An 18134-nucleotide genomic window follows, 5' to 3' on the forward strand; every position below is an offset into this window, starting at 1 on the left:
GCTGAAGGCGTGGATCTCACTTACTCTTTTACCTGTTGCTAAGCACACGAGGAAAAGAGTTTTTTAAAGTGAGGTCCTTAAAAGAGGCTGATTGGAGCGGTTCAAATCCTGATGACATTAGGAACCTTAGGACCACGTCTAGATTCCAGCCTGGAGTGGACAACCGACGTTCCTTTGAGGTCTCAAAAGACCTAAGGAGGTCCTGTAGATCTTTGTTGGAGGAAAGATCCAAGCCTCTGTGGCGGAAAACCGCTGCCAACAAACTTCTGTAACCCTTGATCGTAGGAGCTGATAGGGAGCTTACGTTCCTTAGATGTAACAGGAAGTCAGCAATCTGGGTTACATTGGTACTGGTTGAGGAAAACTGCATTGGCCTTGCACCAGCTTCGGAAGACTTCCCATAAAGACTGATAGACTCTGAGAGTGGATGTCGTCCTTGCTCTGGCAATCGCTCTGGCTGCCTCCTTCGAAAAGCCTCTAGCTCTTGAGAGTCTTTCGATAGTCTGAAGGCAGTCAGACGAAGAGCGTGGAGGTTGGGAGTACCTTCTTTACGTGAGGTTGACGCAGAAGGTCCACTCTAGGAGGAAGAGTCCTGGGAACGTCGACCAGCCATTGCAGTACCTCAGTGAAACATTCTCTCGCGGGCCAGAGGGGAGCAACCAACGTCAGCCGTGTCCCTTTGTGAGAGGCGAACTTCTGAAGTACCCTGTTGACAATCTTGAACGGCGGGAATGCATACAGGTTGAGATGGGACCAATCCAGCAGAAAGGCATCCACGCGAACTGCTGCTGGGTCTGGAATCGGAGAACAATACAAGAGGAGCCTCTTGGTCATCGAGGTAGCGAATAGATCTATGGTTGGCTGATCCCACAGGGCCCAAAGTCTGCTGCAAACATTCTTGTGAAGGGTCCACTCTGTGGGGAAGACCTGACCCTTCCGGCTGAGGCGATCTGCCATGACATTCATATCGCCCTGAATGAGCCTCGTTACCAGCGTGAGCTTTCGATATTTTGACCAAATGAGGAGGTCCCTTGCGATCTCGAACAACTTCCTCGAATGAGTCCCTCCCTGCTTGGAGATGTAAGCCAAGGCTGTGGTGTAGTCGGAGTTCACCTCCACCACCTTGTTAAGCTGGAGGGACTTGAAGTTTATCAAGGCCAAATGAACTGCCAACAACTCTTTGCAATAGATGTGAAGTGTCCTTTGCTCCTGATTCCATGTTCCCGAGCATTCCTGTCCGTCCAGTGTCGCACCCCAGCCCGTGTCCGATGCGTCCGAGAAGAGACGGTGGTCGGAGGACTGAACAGCCAATGGTAGACCTTCCTTGAGAAGAATGCTGTTCTTCCACCACGTTAGAGTAGACCTCATCTCTTCGGAAACAGGAACTGAGCCCGTCTCTAGCGTCATGTCCTTTATCCAGAGAGCAGCTAGATGATACTGAAGGGGGCGGAGGTGGAGTCTCCCTAACTCGATGAACAGGGCCAGCGATGAAAGTGTCCCTGTTAGACTCATCCACTGCCTGACTAAGCATCGGTTCCTTCTCAGCATGCTCTGGATGCATTCTAGGGCTTGGAAGATCCTTGGGGCCGACGGACAAGTCCGAAAAGCTCGACTCTGAAGATCCATACCCAAGGAGACAATGGTCTGGGATGGAACGAGCTGAGACTCCTCAAAATTGACCAGGAGGCCCAGTTCCTTGGTCAGATCCATAGTCCATTTGAAAATCTCCAGACAGCGACGACTTGAGGGAGCTCTTAAAAGCCAGTCGTCTGACGGAGCCGGACACAAGATCATGATACTGCTGCACAGTCTGTAAACTGTCAATCATGGGCAAGCGAGGAAGTACAGTGACAACCCGAATCTGTCTAGACTGTCTGGGTCGTACAGACAACTCCTTAACGGGTTGCTGAGGTTGCCCACTGCGTCACAACAAGTCCCTTCTGTTGGTTGTTGAACGTCTTCCCCGTGACACATTGACTCCGTAAACAAAAAATCCTCTAACAAGGACTAAGCTTGGACTGCATGTCATGCAACACAGCTCAAGGTCTATGGGAGCAGGTGTGGTAACAGACGGGATTAGCGGCTGAAGTGTAACCATTACCTTCCCTGTAAGCATGTTATGCTTAAATAAAAGTCCATAAGAGGTTATGCAGCTAAAGGCTCCCTCCAAATGACAGAGTCCTCAAGGGAATATCAGAAGGAGGGAGAAAAGAACTTTCTCATCTACAGGGACCTTATCCTAGAAAAGCTAAGTTCTCTGAGTGAGGGTTCACTGGTGCAAAGCAGCAGACTAGAAGGCAACGTTATGAAACTGCTTGACAGTCTAGTGAGTTGGCAACAACCCAAGATGTGTTGAGAAGCATGCGGTAAGGTATGCAGAGCATGATGTATGCAGAGTATGCTGTATGCAGAGCATGCTGAATGCAGAGCATGCTGTATGCAGAGCATGTTGTATGCAGAGCATGCTGAATGCAGAGCATGCTGAATGCTGAGCATGTAGGAAGAAGAGCCTGCTGTAAGCAGAGCCTGCTGAAAGGAAAGCAGAGCGTGTGCATGGCGTTTAACATTTCTCAGAAATTCCATGACCAGTGCTAGAGTGCTTAATGCATGCTTGCATGGGGTTTAAACCATGGTATGCTGAACAGCAGAGTCAGAACGAGCTGGAACAACAACAGAGGTTTCCTCAACTTGAGGGAAAACCTGAGGTTCAGACTGCATAGGCTGAACAACAGACGGAGCAGAAGGCAGGTGCAAGGGTGAAGGAGGTTGACTCCTAGCAAGAGTTGCACCCAAGGATTGTACCAGCTAAGCGGAGGACGGAGGCGGAGTAGTCCGTTCCTGTTCCTGAGAGATGAGTGGAGCATGAGAAGGTTGAGGCTGCGCAGAACAAGGTAAAGTTCTAGCAAGCTGAGGCTCCTGAGGCGCAAGTGCATGGTGTAGATGAGCTTGCCTAGATGAGGGTTGAACTCGGTGCAGCGCTGGTTGAGCAGACAGACTCACGGAGGGGAGAGGTTGTTGTACCCCAACCGAGAGTTGCACCACTGGAGGAGCAGCAAGGGGAGGAGGAGGAAGAGTGTAACTCTCCTGATCCCAAAGCAAGGGTTGCCTTAAAGAAGGCTGAGGCTGAACAACACTGTGAACAGCAAACTCCGAAAGTGGTTCAACATCGTACGCCTGGCAGATGGAGCTGCGACTGGGTGCAGCGAGTGCAGGCGGGTGCAGCACAGGCTGAACGGGTGCAGGAGGTTGGTGCACCACCGGTGCAGGCGGGTGCAGCATAGGCTGAACGGGTGCAGGAGGTTGGTGCACCACCGGTGCAGGCGGGTGCAGCACAGGCTGAACGGGTGCAGGAGGTTGGTGCACCACCGGTGCAGGCGGGTGCAGCACAGGCTGAACGGGTGCAGGAGGTTGGAGCACCACAGGTGCAGGAGGTGCAACACTCTCAGCACGACACTCACGCATCAAGTCCGAAAGCTGTGCTTGCATGGACTGTAGTAGAGTCCACAACATCATACGCCTGGCAGATGGTACTGTGATCAGGCGGAGCGAGTGTAGGAGGAGGGAGTGTAGGCGGAGGCGGTGGAGCAACACTCTCAGCCCGACACTCACTCATCAAGTCCGAAAGCTGTGCTTGCATGGACTGTAGTAGAGTTCACAACATCGTACGCCTGGCAGATGGTGCTGCGACCAGGCGGAGCAGGTGCAGGCTGGGCGAGCACAGGCGGAGCAGGTGCAGGCTGGGCGAGCACAGGTGCAGCGAGAACAGGTGGAGGGAGTGCAGGCGGTGCAACACTCTCAGCCCGACACTCACGCATCAAGACCGAAAGTTGTGACTGTATGGACTGCAGTAGAGTTAACTTGGGGTCGGCAGACACTAAGTTCTGCTGAGGTAAAGCCTTAACAGCAGAGATCTGTTGTGGCAGAACCTTACTCCTCTTAGTCGGAGTGTAATCAACTGATGACTTAGGAGAGTCAGAGCTAACCCAACGACTGCATTCGGGTTGTGAACTTTAACTTCGTACGTCTGGCATAGGTCTGGACTTAACGTTTAAGAAGTCTTGAGACCTGAGACCAGCGTTACTCTGCCTTTATTTTCTCCCCTAATCTCTTCTGCAGACGAGCAAAATAAGGGCTCAATCGTCTGCGGGTGGGAGTGACGGTCTCGGTAAGACACGCCCACAACCACCGAGAATACTTCTGTGCGCCGATCAAGGCCTGCTGAACCCTTATGCCCTTCGACATTGCTTCTCCCCTGGGCTTGGGAGCTTGCAAGAGGTCCCGGACTGGGAGGACGACTGGCGCGCACAAAAGTACCCTCACGCACTAATCACTTATCACTTTGATTTCTGTTTGCACTTATTTCACTGAACTCGAAACTTAAGTGGTTTGTACCTGAAATACGCAATTCTATCCTTTCTCAAAGTTAGTAATTGCGAAAACAGAATTACAATGTAACAGAAAAATCTAATGAAAGATAAATCAGTGGTTGGAAAGAGACTAAACACTAGATCACTCTAGAAACGTTTAGTTTCTTCCCCTAAAGAGACTAGGGAGAAGAGCAAAAATCGATAATGACGTTACTCGTACGCCTGGCAGGCTTGAATGAAACGTTTATCCTCTTTCTCCCTCCGTCTCTATCTCTCTCTCTCTCTCTCTCTCTCTCTTGACTTAGAACCTGAGAGCAGAGCCCAATCATATATATCGTTAAAACATATTATTGTTAAAGGAAAAAACTGAAAAGTTCCTTTATTAGGATCAAAACCATTAAGTTAAGAAAGAATGAACAAAACGCTAGACACGGTTACTCTTACTGCAACGTGAAACCGTGAACATTCTTTCTCTATCGTAACGATAGAGTGCAAGTTGAACGTTCTGAACGTCAACAACTGCAGAGACAAAACAAAACGTTAGTTCAGCTTTGAAAACAGTACGAGACTGTCAAAGAAAATCTTTCAAACTCTGTGGCGGAAATAGCATAATATGTTAACAGGTAAAACCGAAATGACGGGCTCAAAGTTTATTAACTTCGGTAAAAGACCGCCTACTATTAGGAAGGTCGAATATAAACAAATATAAAAATTAATTTTAATGAGTTTATAATAAAAGGAAGTTAATCGAAGAGGCCTATAAGAGGCGGAGAGATATAAAATAAATCTATAACTTTGTTAAGCAAAATTAAGAAAGAGAGTCTATACTCTCTTAGACACCAACACTTCCGTCTAAGGGAAGGGTCGGCCATTGAAAGGTGAACGAGAGTTCATACTCTCTCGTCACCATAATTAATCAAATTAATTCCAAAAGCTAACTAAGCTAATATAGAAGTTTTCCAGTAAAGCGACAGCCGAAATCAAAGAGAAATACTTCACCAAAGTCGTGAAAATACTCCAAGAACATAAGCGTATCCCAGAACGTCTTGCCGGAAGCACGACAGAGGAATAATTGAGGAGGTGTCAACAAGAAGTACTTGAGTACCTGGCCACAGGTGGCGCTGGTAAATACACCCCCTTCTAGTATTGTGATAGCTGGCGTATCCCTCCATAGAATTCTGTCGGGCAACGGAGTTGACAGCTACATGATTATCGGGTAAGTTTAATATTGAAAAAATTGAAACTAAAATCAATTATTTCATCACTTACCTAAAAATTATGTACTGTGCATTCGTTCAGTTAAAAATACACTTGTATACCCTATGTAGCCAAGGTTCCTGCCCCAGGAAAAGGGAAGTTTGTGTATTTTAAATTATAACACCATCTTCCATTCTTTATTTTCTTCCGTTTTAGCTACACTTTTTATCTTCAAATAAGAAATAAGATTAGAATTATTATGTAAAAGCTCCTGTTTTACTCATTAAATCAAAATTGTAAACAAACCTTTTTCGATGAACCCGTGTTGAATGAGGAATTGATTTTATCAAAATCAGCTTCTACACACTAAAATCTATGCAAGTTCTAAAAAAAGAAGCTGTATCTTTTTATAGAATAAAAGTGAAGTGAAAAAGACTTTATTTGTGGTTGACACAGGAAATCAGCTGCTTCAAAATTCATGGCTACAGTATAGTCAAAAGATGATTGAGAAATCAAAATGTCAGTGGCTTGGATGTGGCTTTATTTATACATCAGTTATTCCTTCCCCACATTTTAACTAGAGGGAAAAAAAGTTTGCACACATCTTCATAAAAAATTTACTGTATCTTTTTTCTTATCCAAGCTGAGCCATTTCATTGATAGAATGATCAGCATTTGATTTTCTGGGAAGTTTTATTGAAATATGTAATTACTATTCATTATTTGTGATGACCAGACATTCTCAAAAAACAAGATATGAATTACAGTAAAATATGTCAAGGATGTAGTTGAATCAATGACAAACCTTGATGATGTTATACAGTACACCACTTGAATAAAATCAAACTGAGTTAACAGGCATCACTAAAACTCTACCTTAAACATAAATAAGACTGTACAGTAAACTTGTTTATAAATACAATTCCACAATATTAAAAAAGAAACTCTTTCCAAGATGAGTATTCAGGGAAGCCTACTTACAAGAGGGTATCATTAATGCACAGAATAAAGCTCAACCAATCAAGAAGCTTGCTAAACCAAAAAATCAAACATTTACCCTGAAATACAGACAATAATACTGTAAGTCAAGAAATGGTAGCATATCTTGATGTGTCTTCATACTTACTAGAAATGTCATTTAAAATAACATAGAACTTACCCAAGCTCCTTTTTGAAGAAGGTATTGTGTGATTTCGACATCACCAGTGAGACATGCCATGTGCAATGGTGTTACCCGGTCATAGTGCTGTTCATTGATATTGTAACCACTGTCTACTAAACGTTGAACCTCGCTGAAATTTCTCATGGCCACAGCATTATGTAGTGGAAACAACTGAGTTCCTGCAATAATATGAAACTGTCATAACTGAGAAATTTTGTAGCATACATGGTAGCTTTACATATGCTTTACTTGACAATGCAAATGTAATTAATGCGTATTTCAGCAGTTACCTCAAATTGTAGAATCCTTCAGGTAGTAAATGCAAGAAAGAAATTATCTGCATTTATCAACTGTTAAAAATGCAGTCAGACTGTGAAGCCTGAGAACTGTACTATCTTGTTAATCTGTGGCTTTTTTATTTTGAACATTATCTTCACAATATTGAATACAGTACAGATCTGTACAGTACATGTATGTTAATAAAAGAATGGAGATTACAGTACAGCTTTAAACAAGGAGGAAAACTTTCAAGGAATTTTTTTCCAGTTAATTCACAAGGCTAAAACAGGATGAAGTATGATCTCTTCAGTGTCATTCATGACAGGCAGTGGTCTAAAGGTCGCTCATGAATAGCAGAGGCAAAGGACAGGGCAATATCCTAAACAGACCACATGTATGATCAGAGCCAAAGCCCCTCTCCATCTAGGTAGGACCATGGAAGATCAGGCAATAACTGCTGATTACTCAGCAGGTAGACCTATAGGCACCCCCCAAACCCCCCCTTACCGTAGCTCACAAGGACAGTGAAATTATCAAGCTTGAGCAAGTCTTGAACTCTCTTCCAACAGATTGTGAGACACGGATGTGTTCATTACAAAGAAAGATGGTCTTATATTTTATATCTTCCAAGCCATAAATAAACATTGACAATTTATTCAATGTAATTTCAGTTACAAAAAGATCTGACTTGGTTCGATCATTTTTTGCTTTTAGCTAATCCACTTCCATTATTTATTTAACCACTTCATAAATTTTATTTCCTTTGAGTATTCGTAGTACTCTACAACAAAAGGAGGTGGAATTTATATGCAGAATGAGATTAAATTACACATATTTGCAAGCGAATAAACAGCTTTATACTATGAGATGATAAAGGCAAGACCAAGTCCCTCTCTTTTCCTCACAGGTTATATCAAATCAATTTGAAGGTAGTCATTCCATATAAATACAAACAATTATAGTATACATAATTTGAAGATATGTGCAATAAAAGAATTTTGAAAAAGGTAAAACCTATTTCTGGGGAGGTGCTTTGTAGTCCCGAAGGACCAAGCTAGAATAGGGAATCCAATACAACATGATATACCTAAGAAGTATTGCCTTCCTTACTCTCGGCATAGACTCAGTGTGTACTGTATTATTCTAATCCACCGAGTCTTTTATTTCCACCACCATCTCCGAAATGATGATCCATGGGGTTTGCGAGCACAGCTCAACATGTACCGTTGGCCAGAACATAGGAGCAGAGATGTAATATGATATTTTAATTATACTTACCCGGTGAATATATAATAGCTGCTACTCAGCGGCTCGACAGAAAACACACTCAAAAACTCGCGAGCGATCGCTATGAAGGTTGCGGGTGTGACCACCAGCGCCAACTATCGGCCAGATACCACTCTCGCATGTAAACAAACCCTTCAATTCTTCTCGTCCCGCTGCGTCTCTATTGGGGAGGAAGGGAGGGCCTTTAATTTATATATTCACCGGGTAAGTATATTCAAAAATTTATTTTATAATTAAAATATCATTTTTAAATATTTAACTTAGCCGGTGAATATATAATAGCTGATTCACACCCAAGGCGGTGGGTAGAGACCAGAGTTAATTAAGTTTACAGCGTATAAGCTAAGAGTTTTTGACAGTTATCAATATAACAAAACCAAAATATATAGGTACCTGGTAAGGAAGTTGACTTAGACGATTACTCTGCCTTGTAAGTCTGTCTTCCTCACGAAGCCCAGCGATCCTCTTAGGATGCTGAAAGACTTCCAGGAGCTGAAGTATCAAGGGCTGCAACCCATACTAACAGGACCTCATCAAACCCCTAATCTGGGCGCTCTCAAGAAATGACTTTGACCACCCGCCAAATCAACAAGGATGCGAAAGGCTTCTTAGCCTTCCGTACATCCCAAAAAACATTTCAAGAGACAGATTAAAAAGGATATTGGAATTAGGGTAATGTAGTGGTAGAACCCTCACCCACTACTGCACTCACTGCAACGAATGGACCCAGTGTGTAGCAGTCCTCGTAAAGAGTCTGGACATCTTTTAAGTAAAATGACGCGAACACTGACTTGCTTCTCCAAAAAGTCGCGTCCATAATACTTTGCAGAGATTTATTTTGCTTGAAGGCCACGGAGGTTGCTATAGTTCTAACTTCGTGCGTCTTAACCTTAAGCAACCATCGGTCTTTCTCATTCAAGTGAGAATGAGCTTCTCGTATTAAAAAATCTGATAAAATATGACAAAGCATTCTTTGACATAGGCAATGATGGTTTCTCAACTGAGCACCATAATGCCTCAGATTTACCTCGTAATGACTTAGTACGAGCTAAATAGAACTTAAGAGCTCTAACAGGACATAATACTCTTTCCAGTTCGTTGCCTACGATCTCTGATAAGCAAGGAATATCAAAAGATTTAAGCCAAGGACGAGAAGGCAGTTCATTTTTTGGCCAGGAAACCAAGTTGAAGTGAACAAGTGGCTTTTTCTGTAGAAAAAACCGATGTTCTTACTGAAGGCATGAAGTTCACTGACCCTTTTAGCCGAAGCCAAGCACACTAGGAAAAGTGTCTTGAGGGTGAGATCCTTCAGGGAGGCTGAATGTAATGGCTCAAACCTGTCTGACATGAGGAACCTTATGACCACGTCTAAGTTCCATCCAGGAGTTGCCAAACGACGTTCCTTAGAGGTCTCGAAAGACTTAAGGAGATCTTGGAGATCTTTATTGTTGGAAAGATCTAAGCCTCTATGTCGAAAGACCGAAGCCAACATGCTCCTGTAGCCCTTAATCGTGGGAGCTGAAAGGGAGCGAACCTTTCTCAGATGTAAAAGAAAATCTGCGATTTGGGCTACAGAGGTACTGGACGAGGACACAGATGCTGACTTGCACCAGTCTCAAAAGACTTCCCACTTCGACTGGTATACTCTAATGGTAGAAGCTCTCCTCGCTCTTGCAATCGCACTGGCTGCCTCCTTCGAAAAGGCTCGAGCTCTTGAGAGTCTTTCGATATAGTCTGAAGGAAGTCAGACGAAGAGCGGGGAGGCTTTGATGGATATTCTTTACGTGGGGCTGACGTAACAGATCTACCCTTAGAGGAAGACTTCTTGGAAAGTCTACCAGCCATTGAAGTACCTCGGTGAACCAATCTCTCGCGGGCCAGAGGGTAGCAACCAACGTCAACCTTGTCCCTTCGTGAGAGGCGAACTTCTGCAGTACCTTGTTGACTATCTTGAATGGTGGGAATGCATATAAGTCCAGAAGAGACCAATCCAGTAGAAACGCGTTTATGTGGATTGCTTCTGTATCTAGGATTGGAGAGCAATAGATTGGTAACCTTTTGGTCAACGAGGAGGCAAAGAGGTCTATGGTGGGTTGACCCCAAGTAGCCCAAAGACTCTTGCCCACGTCCTTGTGGAGGGTCCATTCCGTGTGTATCACCTGACCCCTCCGACTGAGACAGTCTGCCAAGACGTTCAAGTCCCCCTGGATGAATCTCGTCAACAGGGAGATGCCTCGATTTCTTGACCATAAGAGAAGGTCCCTTGCGATCTCGAGCAGCGTGAAGGAGTGTGTGCCTCCTTGCTTGGAGATGTACGCCAAAGTTGTGGTGTTGTCTGAGTTGACCTCTACCACTTAGTTTCGAAGAAGCTTTCGAATATCATCAAGGCCAAGTGGACTGCTAATAGCTCCTTGCCGTTGATGTGCATGCTCTTCTGACTTGAGGTCCACAGACCCGAGCATTCCCGACCGTCCAGGGTCGCACTCCAACTCAAATCCGACGCGTGGTTTGGGTTCTTGACTGCTAGGGATAGTCCCTCTCTCAGACTGATATTGCCGTCCCACCATTTCAGGCATGCCTTTACTGGTTCGGAGACTGGGAATGATACCGTCTCTAACGTCTTGTCCTAGTTCCAGTGAGAGGCTAGATGGAACCGGAGAGGCAGAAAGTGTAGTCTCCCTAGTGAGACAAACTGCTCCAGGGATGAGAGAGTCCCTACGAGACTGTTCCAATCTCTGACTGAACAAACGTTTTCTTTTCAGCATTAGTTGGACTTCGAGCAGGGCTTGTTCTATTCGGTGGCAGACGGAAAAGCCCGAAAAAAACTGGACTGCGAATCTCCATCCCCAAATATAGAATAATCTGGGATGGGATCAGTTGGGACTTTTAGGTTGACCAAAAGTCCCAACTCCCTGGCCAGACTCAACGTCCAATGTAGATCCTGCAGACAGCGAAGACTGGACGATGCTCTGAGAAGCCAGTCGTCCAAGTAAGGGCTCGAAACTGGTACCCCACATTCCTGTAAACAAACCTCAGAAACGGTTGGGAATCCGGGTGTATAGGAATGTGGAAGTATGCCTCCTGAATGTCGAGAGAGACCATCCAGTCGCCTTCCATAAATGCTGTCAAGACAGCCTGGTAGACTTCATCGTGAAGTTTGTCTTGACAATGAACACATTGAGCGCACTTGCCTCTTACGTACTCCTGCAGTGAACATGGCTGCCAGATCATTGGAGCCATCCCTGAGGGACTTGTTCCTGCAGAGAACGTGGCTGTCAGATCATAGGAGCCATCCCTGAAAGCCTTGTTTATGCATGACATAATTGTACAGCAAAACTTCAAACGCTCGAAAATAGCTCTGAAGTCGACCATAAAATCTTGGAGCGTCTCATGGCCAGGCGCCAGGGAGAGTCTATGAGGTTTGAGAAGTCTATCTGGGCAGAGGCAGGAACTCCCAAGCCGAGAACTTCTCTCGTGTCATATCAGACTCTCGCTCTATAAGCCAGCTTAAAAGTAGGGAAAGCAAAGGCTGTCTCCTCCAAACTCCTCCTGGTGATAAACCAGTCGCCTAGCAAACGTAAAGCTCTCTTAGAAAAGCGAGAGAGCACTAGCTTATAAAACAACGGCTTCGAAGTAGCTAGGCCTAGTGTAAACTCTGACGTTTAGGCGAACGAGGAGCAGCAGTTACAAAAAGATCCGGACAAAGATCCTTAAAAATCAGTATGATCTATTTAAAGTCCATAGAGGGCTAAGCAGCTTTAGGCTCCTCTCCGTCTCACAGAGTCCTCAAGGGAATATCAGTAGGAGGGGGAACAGCAACTTCCTCATCTGAAGGAACCTTGTCCGACAATAGCCGAGTCTCAAGCAAGGGAGAGACCTACCGTGGTGGCAATGCTTTACAAGCAGAGTCCACACGCACTGGTGCATTAGTAGCGGACCAGGACGCAACGTCATGTAACTGCTTGACAGTCTGTGAACTGTCAACAACAACAGGTGCGTGAGGACGCACAGCGTCCACTCGAGACTGCTTTGACCGCCTAGTCTGAGCAGTCAAAACAACTCTAGAATGCGGAGGTTGACGCTCAGCGTCAAAACAAGTCAACTCCGATGGTTGGCGAACGTCCTGAACGTCAACAGGAGCATCAGCAAGTGGCGTAACGTCCAAATGCGGCTGAAAATCCACACGAGACCGCATCGAGTGTGGTTCTAAACAACCTGACAGACATGACTTGGCTACGCCAACGTCAACAGGACGCACAAAGGAACATTTGGGTGGCTGAAGGCCAGGATCTCGATGAGATAAACGGCTAGGCTCAACGGACTTATCGGCAGAATAGTCTTCCATAAGGGAGGCAAGCTTATTCTGCATGTCTTGCCGTACAACCCATTTAGGATCAACGGGAATGGTTGCGGTAAGAGACGAGGGTAACGTCTGTGACTGCAAAACCTTGCCTACAAAAAGACTCGGAGTCTGTGTTACGCTTTTGTTTAGGCGGCGAGCAGTCTTCCGATGACTGCATAGGGTCAGAGCTGTCCTAATAGTTAAAACCAGGACGCTGGACCTGTCCTGAAAGGACTGACTTTCGCTTAAAGGGCCTCGAAACCTTGTTCCACGGTTTCTTATGCGAAAAGCCTTCGGATGACGAGGAGAAAATCGTCTCTCTCGCCTTATGGTAGGGGTGATCTTGGTGAGATACGCCTGATACCATAGAGGGAACGTCTGTTCGCTGATCAAGGCCTCTCGAACCCATAAGTCGTACGACATTACTTCTCCCCTGGGCTTGGGAGCTTGCAAGAGGTCCCGGACTAGGCGAACGACAGGCACGAACAGACGAACCCTCGGTCGCAACACTGATAACACTTTGCGCAATATCACTTTATCACTACGATTTTCTGTTTTGCACTTATTTCACTGAAATCGAATTTTTTAACAATTCATTAGGTATGAATAAAACTGATTTCTACCTGAAGCACGCAATTCTACCCTCATCAAAAGGTTATAATTGTGAAATCAGTCGTATAATGTAAGCACATTAATACCAGCAAAAAAAACAGTAAACATATTTTAAGATAAAAAGATCAGTGGCTGGGGAAGAGACTAAACACTAGTTCATTCAAAACTACGTCTTCAATCTCTCACCGTACAGTGCCTTGGGACGAGAATAAAAAACTAAAAACGTTTTATCCTTTCTCCCCGTACAGAGACTAGGGACGAGAGTAACTCGAGAACAACGTTACTCGCTTGGGACGAGATAAAGATCGGAACGTTCTCTCTCCTCTCTCTCCCTCCGTCTCTATCTCTCTCTCTCTCTCCCTCCGTCTCTATCTCTCTCTCTCTCTCTCTCTTGATTTCGCACCGAAGAGAAGAGCCCACTTACGTTTCGTCAAAAAAACGGGTTATTTGACCAAAGGAAAAAACTGAAAGGTTTTTCAATTAAAAAGTTCCTTTAAAATAGAATTTAAAACATTTAAGCTTTGAAAGAAGAATGAACAAAACGTCAGAATCGATTTACTCTTTCTGCAAAGTGAAACCGTGATACTCTCTCTCTCTATCGTAACGATAGAGCGCAAACTGCGTAGCATAAATAAACTAAACGTTAGTTCATCTTTGAAACAGTACGAAGACTATTCAAAGAAAATCTTTCATAAAATATCTACTAAAAAATATTCATTTACTAAGTTTTAAATCATTAGCTCTGTAAAAGTTATTTACGATTGAAAGGGCTCAACGTTGTTTAACTTCGGTTTCCAAGTTAGGACCGCCTACTCTCAGGAAAGGTCGCATATAAACAAATCATTAAAAATTTATCTTGATGTTTATTATAAATGGAAAGCTAATCGAAGAGGCCTAATAAAGGCGGGTGAGATATAAAATATATAGAGGAAAATCTATAATTAATTTATAACGTGATAAGATAATTGCTAAAAGCCTAAACACACTTCCGTACTAAGGGAAGGGTCGGCCATTTAAAAGTCAAGGAAAGTCCAAAAAACAATCCAAAGTCATCAAAAATTAAATCTATCCAAAAACGAGTTCAAGATTTAAGTTGAAGATAAAACACCTGTACTGCGAAAGCTCAAACCAAAATGAAGTACTTCACCAAATATGTTGAGAAAACTCCAGGTTCTACAGCGAGTAATGATACGTCTTGTCGTCAAGGTCGACAGAGAAGAATTGAAGGGTTTGTTTACATGCGAGAGTGGTATCTGGTCGATAGTTGGCGCTGGTGGTCACACCCGCAACCTTCATAGCGATCGCTCGCGAGTTTTTGAGTGTGTTTTCTGTCGAGCCGCTGAGTAGCAGCTATTATATATTCACCGGCTAAGTTAAATATTTAAAAGTTAATTTTAAAGGCATAGCGAACCATGATGGAACAAACACCATTAAAAAGACATTAAGTGATTATGATAATCTTAATTTTCGGCCACTTAGGCCTACATCAGCCATAAATATTTTTCCAAATGGTTATCTTGTGCTTATTTTGCATTTCGGACCATTATTATTGTTGTTGCAAAAAAATCGTTTTTGCCATTTCCCCTCTCAAACAACCCTGGTTTCCCACTGGGGTCCCCCATAATTGTCTTTATATAAGGAGTCCAAAAACTGTAAACGAGTGATTTGTCTCAATAATGACGGTCAGAAATTTATAAAACAAAGATTGTGAGTGGGAAAAATATATGGTTCATGTATTTGACTAGAAATTAAATTATCATATATTTACCCATATGTTCCCCACCTAACCTAACCTAGGAGCCATATCCTTACCTACCTGGAGCGGGGGCTGTGACCTCCCCTACTGGCATTTACCCAAAGAGGTACGTCGTAACCCTGTGTTTACTTCCCAACCAGCTTCACTTCCGTATGGCAACACTAAATTATAATATTTTGTAAATCGCAAGACTAGGTTCACAATACTGAACCACATTTCTCACAAAGATAAACATTTACCCAGGGTGTATGTATGATAGCGGCCACTTGTATTATTATGGCTAACTTAGAATACGGCAGTGTAGGGGGGTCCCCCCTCCCGTTAAGTAAGTAGGTAAGGACAGGGCTTGTAGGTTAGGTTATGGGGGAAAGTTTAGGTTAGGGGGGAAAGTTTAGGTTAGGGGGGAAAGTTTAGGTTAGGGGGGAAAGTTTAGGTTAGGGGGGAAAGTTTAGGTTAGGGGGGAAAGTTTAGGTTAGGTTAGGGGGGAAAGTTTTGGTTAGGTTAGGGGGGAAAGTTTAGGTTAGTTGATGTCCATTTTTAATCCACATGGGAGGAACTGGCCGCTGGTATACATAGACTCCATTTTCCCCTTACAGAAAATTAATTTGACAATTAATAAGAAAGTTTATGCTTGTCCCAACCAACTACATAATCTCTGACAGAGGATTAAAAACAGCATTTATGTTATTATTTAAGGTGATATGTGGTTTAAACAACTTGAATACGTAATGCGAACTATCGAACATCATTTACCATTAAGTGTGAAAATAACATAGGGCGTCTTGCTGGGAACACTATACGAATACAGGACCTGACAAAGAATATACAGTACAGTAAACAATACTGTACTGTATAGTGAAAGAAAAGTTTACTCCACTAAGCCTCTAGGCTTATATACGTACTTGAATAATCAATTTCCAACACTGGCCCGGCTGCTGCTTCCATCATCTTGTTACACCTAGGTTTAGCCTGTATATCACTTAAACAATTCAAGTATTCAAAGCTTGGCTAGCTTTTCTTGCTGTTGGTCAATGCAGATCTGGGGTACAGTGCAGTACTTAGATTCTGAAGTACTTGTCACTAAAAGCGTATGCTCGCAAACGAGGACGAAAAGTGTGCAGTGACTGTACTATTGGCATCTTCATCGAATAAATGTAAAATAACTTTGCAATGTGACGCAATGTTCGACGCCAAACGAACTCCAACTTTTGCTATGATTCGGACTCTGTGTCAGAGACATGCCAGCTGATCTTTGTTTACTCTTGTAAGAGAGATACAAGTTGAGAATTCTGAGGCTCGTGCCAAACATCGTTCTCATCACCTATAAATAGTATTATTTCTAAAGTAGCATATCTTATGATATCTTATAATAGAATACAATAGGATATATAATAAATTGGAGTTTTATTGTACTATTTCTCTGGTATAATCGTGTAATAAGGTTTTTATCTTTACTCAAAATATGGAGACTAATGTCTGAAATTCAACTCTATAGATAAACGAAACGCCATCGGTGTCTTTTGGCAGGTTATCTTTGTGCTTCTAATATCGTTATTTCACTCGACATAAAGTCCCAACTGGGATATGGGACAGTCAGGCAGTGCCTTCTGTCAATCAGGTCAGTATATATTGTGTTACAAATGTATGCAATAATCGGTAGTCCATAATAAATTATTAGTAACTTGGGAGTAGGCTAACGATATCATTTCTTTGAGCCTTTTGCATCCATTGGCCAGATTATCACATTAACTTGAATATCCACAACGTTATCTATGTAAGATATTATTCATGTTTGATTGGAAATGCTTACGGTGCTATTGCGTATTTGGTCTTGTGCTTGCTTAGTCATACCAACAAATTGTAATCTACTAAAAATACACCCCGGTCTAATCTTCTGGGTTGTGGAAACCGCAAATTTCCAATTTTAAGATTTGGTAAATGTTTTAAAACTTAGAGACTTGGAGGTTACCACTGGAAATGTATTATAACGGATAACCAGTTAAGAGCTAGGGTTCATTTAGGAATTACATAACTGTCATGGCAAAGATTGTCATAAAGTATCTATTTGTTTGATAAGGGTCCGAAGTGCTACTGTCCTCAGCGGGCAGCATGTCCTCAGTGGGTCCTACCCGCTGAGGCTAAACATGTTATATAGGGAAAATGCCCCCACCAGGCTATGTTCAGTTAGTGAATGGGGTCTCCCCTGCTATGTCCCTTTCAGGCAATGTAGCCATTTGTAGATAGTCACTGATTGTCATCATCTTTCTAAAGGGATTATTGATATCCAAACATTGTTTCCACCAAACCTGAGCTGGGCCACTAAGAGCACACCCCAGTATCTCCACCCCTGCATATTCCTAAGTGCAATTAGCTTAGCTGACACATGGCTCACTCCCCAGGGCCAGAGGTGTGAAGCCACAGCTTGGCTTGGCAGGCTAGCTATTGTGTTGGTCACCCCTGCATATTCCCTATATAACATGTTTAGCCTCAGTGTATTAATAATAATACAACATGTGATTACAGTATATTATATTATATTATAGACCATCAAAAAGAGTTGAAGTATTTTTAGCTTTAATTACAGGTACATTGATATTGCATTGCATGACAATTTAGCCGCGTATGCAACCCAATATATTCATGATAGTCTTTCTTACCTGCATTGTTCTTAATTTTGGAAACTCTATGGAAGACTTGTTGCTGGAACGCCAGGTTAACGTAGACCAAGCAGTTAGTCGTTTCGCAATTTGAAATCGTATCGATGACGTTTGTTATTTCGATGTCAAGTAGATATAGAAAATGAAAATTCTAGATTTATGGAAAAATCTGTGATACTGCTCGGTTAACTGTTTTGAGTTTTTTATATCTACAGGAATATTACATTATAATAATAATGATTATTATTATTATTATTATTATTATTATTTTTGTTGTATTTAATGTTCATTGGTAATAAAAAAAATATAATATATAACATGTTTATCCTCTGTGGGTAGGTGCCCACTGGGGACACAACCCACTGAGGACAGTAGCACTTTGGGTACTGTTGATTTGTTTACTACCGGAGGGGTGATGGACTTGTAATACGGAAATTATGAAAATAGATAACTTCGAAAGCTTTGTATTAAGATC

The 18134-nt window shown here is 43.1% G+C and overlaps 2 protein-coding genes across 3 annotated transcripts in view; one reads left to right on the plus strand and one right to left on the minus strand.

Annotated features, from left to right (window-relative positions):
- LOC137625819 (ankyrin repeat and SOCS box protein 13-like) overlaps window positions 1-16269 on the minus strand; it is an 83070-nt gene extending 66801 nt beyond the window's left edge. Inside the window, exons 1-2 of one of the 2 annotated variants that reach the window (XM_068356696.1) lie at window positions 15905-16269; window positions 6724-6905 (exon numbers count right to left, since the gene is read on the minus strand). In XM_068356696.1, the coding sequence (XP_068212797.1) occupies window positions 6724-6905; window positions 15905-15950 (228 nt within the window). In that variant the 5' untranslated portion in view covers window positions 15951-16269. The remainder of the gene's footprint in view (window positions 1-6723; window positions 6906-15904) is intronic. The other variant, XM_068356695.1, reaches the window with a different exon arrangement.
- A 214-nt stretch (window positions 16270-16483) lies between these two features.
- Window positions 16484-18134, plus strand: part of neur (E3 ubiquitin-protein ligase neur) — a 346086-nt gene continuing 344435 nt past the window's right edge. The window contains exon 1 of the mRNA XM_068356693.1: window positions 16484-16620. Coding sequence (XP_068212794.1) covers window positions 16587-16620 — 34 coding nt within the window. The 5' untranslated portion in view covers window positions 16484-16586. The remainder of the gene's footprint in view (window positions 16621-18134) is intronic.

This window comes from Palaemon carinicauda, chromosome 33, assembly GCF_036898095.1.
Source record: "Palaemon carinicauda isolate YSFRI2023 chromosome 33, ASM3689809v2, whole genome shotgun sequence".
Classification (NCBI taxonomy): domain Eukaryota; kingdom Metazoa; phylum Arthropoda; class Malacostraca; order Decapoda; family Palaemonidae; genus Palaemon; species Palaemon carinicauda.